Raw genomic sequence first — 13084 nt, 5'->3', positions numbered from 1 at the left:
TATATATATATATATTAAATTGATTTTTTTCAAAGCATTAAATTTATTTAATTTTAATTATGCAACTATTAACCTAATATACATAATTTACTAATTTAAATATATTATCGGTACAAACTATTATCATTTTAATGCGAATTATCAATCTTGTCTACTATTAAACATAAAACATAAGTAAAAAATTTTATTCAAGATTATATATAAGTATAACCCTTAATATACGCTTAAGACGATAGTAATTTCAATAAATTTATATTTTATGACAAATAATTTCAATATTTATATCAATTTATTGTAAAAATTATTATATTAAAGAACATATATTTTTCAATATTAAAATTATACAATTACTTTTAAATACAATCAGATTTTTCTATCGTGGCTAATAATAATAATAATAATAATAATAATAATAATAATAATAATAAACGTATATAAATAAAGTTTTCCGTCTCTTTTGGTAGCCATTGCGCTTGTTACATTTATTTCAGTCTCATCAACTGGTCCACCGCAACCATGGCAAAGTTACTGTTCCTCATACTCCCCATCCTTTCCTTTGTCGTACCACACCATGGGTCCGTCGAGTTTTTCCGTCAACCACCACGACCACTAGTTTACACCCTTCACGATGGTCCAAAATCTCATCCTCAACAGGTCTCCCTTCTTTTCATATGAAATTAAGCTTGTGTTGTTGTTGTGTCAGAACTGATACCCATAATGATTTCATTTAAAATTCAATGACGAAATCTCTAATATCTTGTACCTCTTTAGAATCTTGTTTATATGAAATGGGCTAAGTTGTATTCCTTATATTTCTTAGCGCAAACATTGGTTTAATTTAATGATAAGTTGATAACCGTATTATTTTTAGGTGCATGTGTCATTGGTCGGAAAGAATTTCATGAAGGTTTCATGGGTAACCGAAGAAACTGATGTGCCCTCTAGAGTCGACTATGGAAAAGTTCAGTCGAAATATGACTCATCAGCCACCGGAGAACATTCGTCCTACAACTATTTCTTCTATACTTCGGGGGAGATCCACCATGTCACAATCGGACCACTAGATCCGGCTACCACCTATTACTATAGGTGTGGTGGCTCCGGACAAGAGTTTAACTTTCGAACACCGCCTGCAACCTTTCCCATCGAGTTTGCAATTGTTGGTATGCCTGATTCACATCTTTATATAGTGCAACATGTAGTATTTTAATTTTTTAATATTAAAAAAACATGTGAACTCAGGTGACCTTGGACAAACGGAATGGACAAGCTCAACCCTTGCCCATATTAATGCAAGCAACTACGACGTTTTGCTCCTCCCTGGTGATCTATCTTATGCAGATTCACAACAACCACTTTGGGACTCATTTGGGCGTTTGGTTGAGCCATATGCAAGCCGAAGGCCATGGATGGTGACAGAAGGGAACCATGAACAAGAAATAGTCCCGATCATCTACCCCAATGGGTTCAAAGCCTACAACGCGCGTTGGCCCATGCCACATGAAGAAAGTGGCTCTGAATCAAATCTCTATTACTCATTTGATGTAGTGGGAACTCACATCATTATGTTAGGTTCATACGCGGATTTTAGTGTTGATTCGGATCAATATAAGTGGTTAGCAAATGACGTGGCTAAAATTGATAGATCAAGAACACCATGGGTTATCGTGCTCCTCCATGCACCATGGTATAACTCCAATCTGGCTCATCAAGGAGAAGGTGAAAGTATGCGGGTAGCAATGGAAGAGATGTTGCATAACTCCAGTGTTGACATGGTTTTTGCCGGCCATGTTCATGCATACGAACGATTTGTAAGCTCTAAGCCTTCCTAGATAAGCAATAAATTTTCATAATGGACTTATCTTGGTAATAGTGTAAAAGCTACGGGAGGTTTTCTTTTTCATGTTTGGGGATTTTTTCTTACATAGAAACTAGACATAGAACAAAAATGACCCATATCCTATTTTCTATATTTTTTTTATTGGACTTCTAAGTTTTGTAGCATGTTCACTGAGTTATTATTTCAGAGTAGGGTGTATGACAACAAAGTTGATCCATGTGGTCCAATATACATAACCATTGGCGATGGAGGGAACAGAGAAGGTCTTGCCATGACGTAAGTGTCTAAAACTCTCCTTATGAATGTTTATTTATTTATTCGACCCTTTAGGTCCAGTATACATTAAAATCCGCTAAGTCTCTTTTGATGTCTTCATATGCTAATGTTACTATGCTCATATATATTTAATAAACTAGATACAAAGAGCCTAGCCCTTCAATATCACTTTATCGAGAGGCAAGCTTCGGACATGGTCGATTGAGAATAATGAATGAGACACATGCTCATTGGTCATGGCACCGCAACAACGACTCAGCATCATTTGCCGCAGATAATGTTTGGTTCAAAGGTTTGAGCTCGGAACCCTCATGTAGCCAAAAGATCCGAGGAAAAAATTTTCAACACGATGAGCTTTGATCTTCTTGTAACCATCATTTTATACTTATGTGGTTTTTCAGATTGCCTATATTTTATGAAATTGATCGACGCTTAGCTTAGGAAAAAAATAATATTGTATAACTTTTAACCATCAACAGAATTTGGTATATAAAAGCGTAAATATATATAGTATTCCGTTGAAATAGGTGGGATTTATACATACGCATCCATCTTATGCTTGAAGATGGGATTGCTTATTTCACCTCTTTATTTGTTTATACAAATTTCACACATAAGTACATATATTTAGTGTTTGGCTAAATAAAAATTATAGTGTTTATTAGGTTAAATAAAAAGTTTTCAATAAATTGGTTTATCCTTACTTATTTGAAACACCTTATTTGAATAGTAAAAAACATAATTACTTATTTAGCCTAATATGCCTTGTATCATCGATAACTTCTCTTTTTCACTTTTCCCTATTTTTTCCTTCACCAAGATCAGAGAAATGTTGGTCTCCTACTGTGTTTTTCACAAGGCTCAGGTTCCATCTTTTCATCTTATGCCTTTCTTTTTTTCATTAACATCGTATGGAAGCATAATATTAATATTAAAAAAAGAGAAGAAGGCATAAGATGATAAGGCGGAAACTCAGATTTATGGAATACAATATTAATCATAGTTTACATATTATATATTGATTCTTGGTCGGTTACTATATTATATTGATTCTTTGTCATGGGTACTCCTTTGATAACACAAGCAACCTTGTATAAAACATTTATTAGTTATAAACTAACCTTCGACGTATTAAGATTTCATCTCGAAATGTGTGAATTGTTGTTTATCTTTTCCTGTTTGGCATTAACTTAATGTTTAATTTTATTTTGTATTTGGTTATTGTTTGTACAACAAAATATATAAATTTTTGTTTTTCTTTTCCATCTACTTTAAACAAGCAGTTAACTTTTTTTTTTTTCGATTGGGCAATTTATGATTTTATATATTGATAGTATTCTTGGTTACTACTTTTAATGATCTAAATCACATGTATCTTTTTGTTCTTAAAGAGTATGTCACTACTACAAAAGTGGCAATCCAGTACGGTTAAAATAGGTAATAGAGTACGGTTATAGGAGCGTACTCTAAGGGGAGAGTTTCCTATTTAACAACTAAATAGGGTACGGTTATATAACCGTACTCTATAAGTATTATAAAGTACTGTTTCTTAGAAACAACCGTACTCCATAACTAACAAAATTAATAAAAAAAAAAATACAATTTAGTGGCTGATACAATGTTATTGAGTAACATTGTTATGGCCACCAAATTGTTTCTTTGAGACACCATTTTTTACTCCAATTCATGGAGTCTACTTTATTTTACACTTTGAGACCATACGGGTAGGAGAAATCAAATAAATCATGCATGACTTGATATAAAACATAAAAAGCCAAATACCTTATAATGAGAAATGTGGAGACTCCATCATCAAGTCATTGTAATCATTAAGTTTTTGGTGTAGGCACAGATCCATAGCATAATAAGCATTCACACCCGCAATTTCTAAAATAGTGTTAATATCATGGGATGTCGATCAAAAAATATCTTTTGTGCATTATGGATTCCAATTGAAGATAATAAAATGAAAGATGTTACATATTGACGAATCCAGAGCTCAACACATTGTAATTGCTTACAATATTACAACTTACATATTCTGGTAGTGTGTAGCAATTATGAAAAACAAATCTACAAAAAAAAATAGAAATTAGAAAATGAGGACATCGAGTTAAGTTAATTTTGACTTTCCCAGTACCAAATCAGACTAGACCTAAGGTCAAATACAAGTCCCCAATACTAGCTAGATAAATAAAAACAACTTCGTAAGCAAAAATGTTCAAGAAGCAAACCTTGCCTTAAGTATAAGCAAATCTCAATGGAACAAGTGTCCACATAAACATCCTAGGGCCCAAACCTGTTCATGAAACAAACATGTTCTCAGTGTCACTCTACATATGAACACGTGTTCACAATATAGTAAAATTAATATAGAAAAGCATGACATTATCTGTTTGAACAATCATTTTTTCGCATTTATATGATTACCCATAACCACATATGTTGATACTGAAAAAGTCTATTACATTACTTTTCCTTTAATACTCTGGATAGTTAAAAAAATTGTAAAGCATATATAGAATTGTAGAGAAAAATTCATCGAAAAGTGGGAACATAACGAAACTCACCAACATAGGTGATTTAAAGAATTCATGTCTCAGATAACTTCCAGCTAATTCATATAAGCTTTTATTTATTCCAATATCATCCTGTAATATAAATATGCAACAAACATTCTATGAATGAAAATTAATGTAGAGAAATCTAATCTAGATGTGAATAGCTCACGTTAAGGATACCAAAAATCTAAAAGAATTTATATCATACCAACATTAGTTCAATTAATCCTTAGAATATTCATGCAATATATATATATATTTTTTTAACTTCAACATTGTATTAACAGAAATACAATAAAAAATACGCATGTTGCCACAAAATTCAAGGGAAAAACCAAGGAACCAACAAACCTTGATTTAAATGCTCTTGGTGCCACAGTGTGTGCATAGTTGCTTCATTAAGTCTTCAAATGCTAGAGAAAGCATTCCCTTTTCAAAAACTAAATGTTTGAAAAAGTATAAAGTGCTATGGGAATTTCACTTTTCAAAAACTAAGAGCTTATTCAATATTTATCAAACCAAAGTTGCAACATCCTTATGTATGAGGTTGGTCATGTCAAAGACCATTATGCAAAAAAAAAACCCTAAGAAAACTGAAGATCGTACATACCATAATAAAAAACTTAGGCAAAAAATGTATAGCAATTTTAAAATCCAAGTATCCTAAGCAACAACGGAGGCACCAAAATCTTAAAGATTTAGAATTGCTGATTAATGATTAAGATAATTAAGAAGCAACCTCTTGAACGAACAAATGGTGTGTGCAGAGAAGGCATGACAGTCATGGTGGCGGCAACAGTCGCCGGTGGCTATTGTGGAGCAACATCAATTGGTGGCTATGGTGGTGGCGGCAACGGTTTCTAGTGGTGGTGATGATGCGGCAATCGTAGGATTATAGGAAAGACACGAACGGTTGTAAAATTAGGGTAAGGACGAGATACAAATTAAAAGATATTGGGCAAATATATTTAGGCGGCAAAATAAATTAATTAGATGAAAAACCTTAATGCATCTTTTTGGATACCCTAATAAAGTACGATCCATTAAGATGAACGTATTTTTTTTAGAAAATAAATTGCGCATTCTAGAATAAAATACCGAATTCTTAAAAACGTATTTTAAGGAGCGTTTTCTATTAACCATTTTGTAGTAGTGTGTGGATGTATTTGTGTGTGGTTACGTGTATGAAAAAACTTGCTCATCGGTCCATTTATATAAGGCCATGATAATTATAAATCTCAAAAAATTATTTAATTATATCCAGGTAATGGATGCAATAATACTATATAATATTATTGCTAGTGATACCTCGAGCAAATGGGGACTCATTCTTTCGAGTTCCTCATAGTACCGATCATTCACTACTATGAAACACGTTATAGGACTTGTTAAATAGGACCTGGTTTTTGGAAAAATCGAGATATGTTATGAAGGAACATGGATTTATAAAGAGAAATGCTATATGATCCGGTTCAACTCAATGAACCCGGCTGTATGTTATACTCAAGTAACACGGTTACCAACATAAAAATTGGGGCTTTTAGCTATATGGGTATGTGACCCAGCCTCTAGAAAATAATCGAGTTCTATTACTATAACTCTATAAGAGACACGTTCATGTAGCTATATAACCCATTTTTAAACAATCAGGCTTTTTGACTTCTTTTAGCAAATATAAATGTGGCTTAATTAATGATTGAGCTTAAATATACTAATACCACTCCGTAGTCGGAATGTAAGAGTAGGAAAACAAAGACTAAATTATTAAATTGACATCAAAACTATTGAAAATTCCTCACTCGATAGTCTTGAAACTTGGCACATGTAACATTGAGTATAGAAAAAGTGTGCGTTAAAATTAACCATTGACTTATAAGTTTTAATTTCAAGGTGAAACACTTTACTACGGAAAAGAACGCAGGAGTAGCTGATAAGTTTTTTTCAATGCTAAGACTTTAATAATCAACAAACACCAGCAACGGGTAGATGGAAGCAAAGCATACAAATCAAACAAAGTAAACAACGATCTACAAGAAAAACATAAGAAACTAAAGTTCCAAACAACAAAGAACAATATTAAGCAAGAACAAGATCCCCTCCTCCTATGGTAAAAAGGTCTAAATAGTGAAAATCTAGTCCACCGACAACCTTCATAGCAAGACAAGCCAGAACAAAAGGCCAACTTTACAAAAGAAACATAAATCTTCAATCAACAAGCACCACATTTGAAAAAATCCAAGCCGGGTAAAAAGGTTAAGAAATGGAACAAACAAAAACCTATTATCTTGATATTACACAACAACCAGAAGCACAAGCAATGTCGGAGGAAAAAAAGAATGCAAACCAACAACTCTAGAAAACACAAATGAAACCAATCAAGAAAACACCCCCACAGATGCAAAGATAAACCTAGTTGTTAAAACGTCAAAAGGTAGTAAACAACTCAGCAAATCAACCTTCTTCCACTAGGATCCATAACAAGAACACCACAAAGCTAAACCACGAGGTCACCCCCAAAAAGAACTAGTCCAATAATGAATGCACGAGCGGTCTCATAGCAAAAATAGACCCATCAAAACTAAGAGTAAAGCTATAAAGACCAGAAACACATATCCATTCAAGATAGAACCAAAAAGTGAAATCATACATAAATTGAGAAATGTTCATGTGAGAAAAAAAAATTAATTTTTTTAAAGAATAAAACACCATATAGATAAACAACTATAACTTCATCCCAAACACTAGTTGAAATTTTTTCACAGGGCCGGTTTTAGGATATTTTGGGCCTAGGTACAAACAAAAAAGTGTTAAAACTAGTAAAAAAATGGATTATTGCAAGTACATTGCTCAATGCCTAATTTAAAATCTTAAAAACTAAAAAGTAATAGACTTGTTTGTGTGTAAAAATGGCATAACAATAAGATTTCCATATACTACAATCAAAAGTCTCTTGGTTTGGTGTGACATCCTCATTTTTAAGGTCGGTAAACACCATTTTATTTATGTTTATTTTAAAATAAAGTGCTCTTTATATTGTGAAATTTATCACATAAAAATAATTTCGAAGAAATATTTTTCATTGATTGATTAAAAAAATTTGGATGCCATAAATAATATAAGAAACATAAGCATAAACATAGTCACTACTGACCTTACAACATCTAACAGCCTATATTTCATGGATTCTCTCAACAAATCCAAACATCATATATCTTCGTACCGCTACCTGTGATACAAAGAAGCTGAGTGGGTAAGGTTGGAAAACCTGGTGAGTACATAGGGTTTTCAACCCACAGTATTATAATTAATTTGTTATAATTATATATATATTTTGCATCAAACAAATAGCCTGATTACCCGTTCCCTTTAGTCACAATCTTTAATCCTAAATCGATGATCTCAAGGGACCTATCATAGAGGATCTCTAAATTGATAATACAACTTCGAGGATTCCTTATCAATATGTGATAATAAAACAATCATGGGGTGAATAAAGTATCTATGAGAATAATTCTTTCATACCTACAGTTCGTAGTCGTGTTTGTATGAAGTTCCTTAACATGTACATGTCGGGCATGCCCATGTATAACTTAGTAACACTTACATGTTGTGTATCTATCCGCATACTGTTCATCCATTCCTATAGGTTGTCGACCTCCCCGTAAACAATTTCATTAACATCTACAGGTTGTAAACCTGCTCATGTATGATCGATTAACACCTATAAGTTTTAAACCTTCTCGTGTATGGCTTACAAACATCTACAGGTTACAAGTCTATCCATGCTTGACTTATAAACATCTATAGGTTGTGTATCTGCCCATGTTTGACGTGACTTGTCTAGAACAGTCTGTGTTCATCATCAATACCCTGCTAGGTAACTATACTACTAATTTGGTAGTACTATAAAAGTTCGACCTCTCTTTATTATTTTCATCTATCTTTACCCTATACTACCCCATATGTTATAAGTATAAAAATATATATGGTTAAATAAAAATTAGCTCATACAGTTTCATTTACCACATAAGGTTCCAATAACGATTATAGGCACACATGACACTTAATTATCTAAATACTTCATATATATATATATATATATATATATATAATAGTGGAGTACATGCGGGATGCGGTGTCACTAGCTAGTTCCTCTCAGAATATAGTACCTTTCGGCTTTTTGGCGAACTGTTTTATGCTAGATAGTTCCCATTTTGCATATAGTTTATGGCTAGGTTCATTGCTCCACAATCCGGTGGGACGACATTGACATGAGATGGTGATAAACGACATTGACATGAGATGGTGATAAAGAGAGAACAATGTCATATAATATAGGGGGTAGGTTAAGGTATGGGCCAAATTTAAGTTTTAAAATTACACCAAACAAATAAATAATAAGTATAAAAAGAAAATATAAAAAGACAATAAAGATATTTTTGGTTCACTAACACAAAATAAAACTACACCTTTGGAATGTTCCTAGTTAACAAAATATATTGAGCAAATATAAATAATATTTTTGGTTCGGCATGACTAACCGAAAATAAAACCACACCATTGGGATGTTCGTAGTTAAATATATATATATATATATATATATATATATATATATATATATATATATATATATATATATATATATATATATATATATATATATATATATATATATATATATATATATATATATTGAGCAAGTATAAATAATATTGCAACCCATAGGACCTTTCGTGTAATTTACTTATTTAATTGACAAAAAATATGTATGTGTAGAAAATGTTGTATAGAATCTTATTTGTTAATTAATCTTGGAAGGACAATAAACATTTCATTGTGGAATTTATAAATTAAACTGCCACTAACAAACATTGCATTTGAACAGAAAAACAACGATGTTAGGTAAATCATTTACATAGATAAAGTCAAACCACGACTTGTAAAGTTAGGAGAATGAAATGTAACATTTTCAAAATTAATAGATCAAAAGAACTACAAACTCTAAAATAACCATTTTTTTAATATTTAAGTTTTAGACTAAAATCGATGTTCCTGCTTCATTTCTTATATCAGATGTTCATGCTGCTATGATGCTTTTCAAGTATTTTACTTTTTCTTTTCTTTGTTTTTTCTCTTCTAGATTGTCCCTCGTATAAATTGTCGTTGAATTGTTTTCCTACTCCTTCTAATCGATGTGAAAACAGTCAATCCCGAGCAAGCTTTCAAGTTGTGCTGTTTAACATCACTATTGCACAATCAAGTATTGATATGGTGCTTTTTTAAACGTAAAAAGTTGTTCATGTGCTAATTCAAATTTGGTTGCTATAAATTTTTGGTGTGACATTTTCAAAGAAGCAAAATATAGTTGGGTTGTTGTTTCACACTGATGTCTAGATCAATTCTTCTAGAATATACAAGTTGGATGTTATTTTAGGGTTTATCTTCGTAGCTAATACTTTTCCTTTCACTTTAGTGACATTCTTAATATGTGCTTCGTAGCTAATACTTTCGGTTATTATGTTTGTTATATGCTCGCTTGTTTGTTTGTCTTTATAAGATTTCCTAGCCATTATAATAAAAAATTACCTTTTAAATAAAAAATTCAAATAAAACTTTAGCCAAATCATACAAAAACCTAAAAATACAATTATTGTTTAGGTATAACATTACAAATTTCCATATATAAAGATCAATGATCTTTAGGACACAACTAAACAGCACAACCCATTAATGAAATATTTTGAAGAACAAAAATATTCATTCCGCTCATCAATAAATAATAGATCAAAAACCTATATATTTTAAATGAAATATTTTGCCTTGATATCACCTTAGTTGATGCTAATGACCTGCAATATCGTTCGCAAATCACTAGTTGCTGTTGGAATCTTATTTTGAAGAGGAAAATCTTTTCTGCTTTGATAAATTTGATCTCATCTTGTAGTTTTTTGTTGCTCCATCACACATATTTTCTATTTTTAATATGAACAAGATTGTTTTCTATCTTGATATCCAAAATCTGACTATCAATGTGCATTTTTATTCAAATTTGACAATAAAGTTGAGTAGGTTCTCACGGCTCCAAAAGATTATAGAAAACTTTAACTTTGAATGTGCATTTTTACTCAAATTTGACAATAAGGTTGAGTAGGTTCTCACGACTCCAAAGGATTATAGAAAACACTAACTTTTAATGTGCATTTTTATTCAAATTTGACAATAATGACTATACAAAAAACATGGGATTAAAGAGTAATAAAGTCTATGCAAAAAAAAATGTGGGACCAAACAGTAATACTTCGCATCAAACTGTGATGAAACTACCATTTATTGTGTCTTCAATAATGTTTGCCTCAGGTTCGAGCCTGCAAAACCTCATATATTTCTATGAGGACAAACCCTTCACTAACAGGATTTGATATTTGTTTAACGACTTAGTGACTTAGTTGCAAAAATGGAATAGAAACAGACTCCAAAACAATTAAAACCTATGTTTATTAAGCTTTTATAACTTGATTAAGCTAAATAGTTAAGAAGCAGCGTGCATGCAATTTGGAGAGGGGTAACATATGGAAATGAAAATAATAACACCTTTCACGGTAAAAAAAAAGCCAAACTATTTGGGAATTCGCCACCCACTGTTTCATTTATAGACAAAGTGTTTACCAAAATCCCTATTAACTAATTAAAAAAATAAACAAATGTACCAACAATTTCTAAGGAGATACACCTTGCTTGAATTAGGAACCATCGACATGGAATTTTTTTTTGCCTCCACACATCAGTAGATCAAATGGATTGTACCAAGTAAAAACAAAATGATTAGCATAAAGGCATTATATAACATAAAAGAAAAATGCTTATAGTGCTCGATAGAAAGTTAAATAGAGACTCACCTTTTCTTCTCACATTTCTTACTTTATTAAACAATAGCACCTACGATGAAATAATAAAAATCAAATAACAACACAATCGAACCAGATAAATTAAAACTTGCAAAGAGAGAGAAGGATATATATATATATATATATATATATATATATATATATATATATATATATATATATATAGAGAGAGAGAGAGAGAGAGAGAGAGAGAGAGAAAGAAAGAGAGAGAGAGAGAGAGGTCTAGTGGAATTAAAGAAATTTAGCAAAGAAAGAAAGCAAACCAGGTACAGAAAGAGATAATACCTAGCTTCGGTTTTCGAAGGCATCGATGATGGTGGAGATGGTAATTGAAGGGAAGAACCCTAGCTATTCTGTTTAAACAGAACCCCTAATTTCTCGATATGGGATAGAGTGTTCATTGATCTTCTTTAATTCATGCTCTCCTTTGTGGTATTCTTCACCTATATGAGGTGGCTTACGGTGATAGTAATTGTGAGATATAGACTTTCTTGAGGGTGACTTGCGACAGTGGTATGGTGGTGAGTGACATGAGATTGTGGTGGTGATTGGTGTGGTGATGCGATAGTGATGAATCCATGGTAGATGGTACTGCGAGGGGAGCTTAGGCCATCTTCAATGCATTGAACTCAAATGAGTTCAATGGATTGTCACATATACATTCCACTAACAATACAATTTTACCTATTAAACTCTACACTCCATTAAACCCAATACAATTTAATGGATTGCCACATCATTTATATGTGTGTGAGAGGAGAGAGAGTGTGGAGTTCAATGGGGATTGAACTCCCCATTCTATTGAGTGCCATGTCATTAACCTACAATGGGGATTTTGAGTTTAATGGGATTAAACTCCCCATTCAACTCCCCATTAAACTACCATTGAAGATGACCTTAGATCAATGAGAGAAAAAGAAGAAGAGGAAACGGAGGTGCCGAGAGAGAACGACAATGGTTAGTGGCAGACAGAGGTTGAGAGTGAATTTTAAGAGACCGAGAAACCGAAGAGACTGGTAACGAAGAAGGGCACTGGAATTTGATAAACTTTTCCATGTATATTTTGTTTAGGGAAAAATGGAAGCCCTTAAATATTGCCTATAATTGATTTAATTCGTATATTTTTTTTATTCAATTAAGTCTTAAAAACCGGTAATCGTATTCAATTTAGCCCTTCTATCCGGTCAACAGATAATCCAACTTTCAAAAATTACATTTTTGGCCCAGATTTCAAAATTTATTACCAATTTGGTCCAAAAATTACACTTTTGGCCCAAATTTTAAAATTAATTACAAATTTGATCCTAAATTTAACCTTTTTGCTTAAATTTTAGAATTTTGTTATGAATTCATTATAACTTCAGTTTTCTTTTTATTTTTACAAATTTTTTCTCAAAAAAATTTTTCTAATATGTTTTTTCTTTATAAAATCATTTATACAAAAAAAAAACATATTTTCACATAAAAAATCTTATATTTTCTTTAGGGAAAACTGCAATAAA

The 13084-nt window shown here is 31.8% G+C and overlaps 1 protein-coding gene and 1 long non-coding RNA gene across 2 annotated transcripts; one reads left to right on the top strand and one right to left on the bottom strand.

Annotated features, from left to right (window-relative positions):
- The first annotated feature begins 468 nt into the window (after positions 1-468).
- On the top strand, positions 469-2640 carry LOC111904822 (purple acid phosphatase 22). The gene is made up of 5 exons (XM_023900536.2): positions 469-654; positions 872-1163; positions 1243-1811; positions 2028-2116; positions 2257-2640. Exons 1-5 carry the CDS (start codon positions 517-519, stop codon positions 2474-2476), a joined length of 1308 nt encoding a protein of 435 aa, XP_023756304.1. The 5' UTR covers positions 469-516; the 3' UTR covers positions 2477-2640.
- An 8603-nt stretch (positions 2641-11243) lies between these two features.
- On the bottom strand, positions 11244-12674 carry LOC111904836 (uncharacterized). The gene is made up of 3 exons (XR_002854649.3): positions 12479-12674; positions 11868-12185; positions 11244-11613 (listed from the first exon to the last, which is right to left on the bottom strand). It is a non-coding gene; the product is annotated as an uncharacterized LOC111904836 (long non-coding RNA).
- Between the last annotated feature and the right edge of the window lie 410 nt (positions 12675-13084).

Source organism: Lactuca sativa, chromosome 2 (assembly GCF_002870075.4).
Source record: "Lactuca sativa cultivar Salinas chromosome 2, Lsat_Salinas_v11, whole genome shotgun sequence".
NCBI lineage: Eukaryota > Viridiplantae > Streptophyta > Magnoliopsida > Asterales > Asteraceae > Lactuca > Lactuca sativa.
This window is presented reverse-complemented; position numbering and strand designations above follow the sequence as displayed.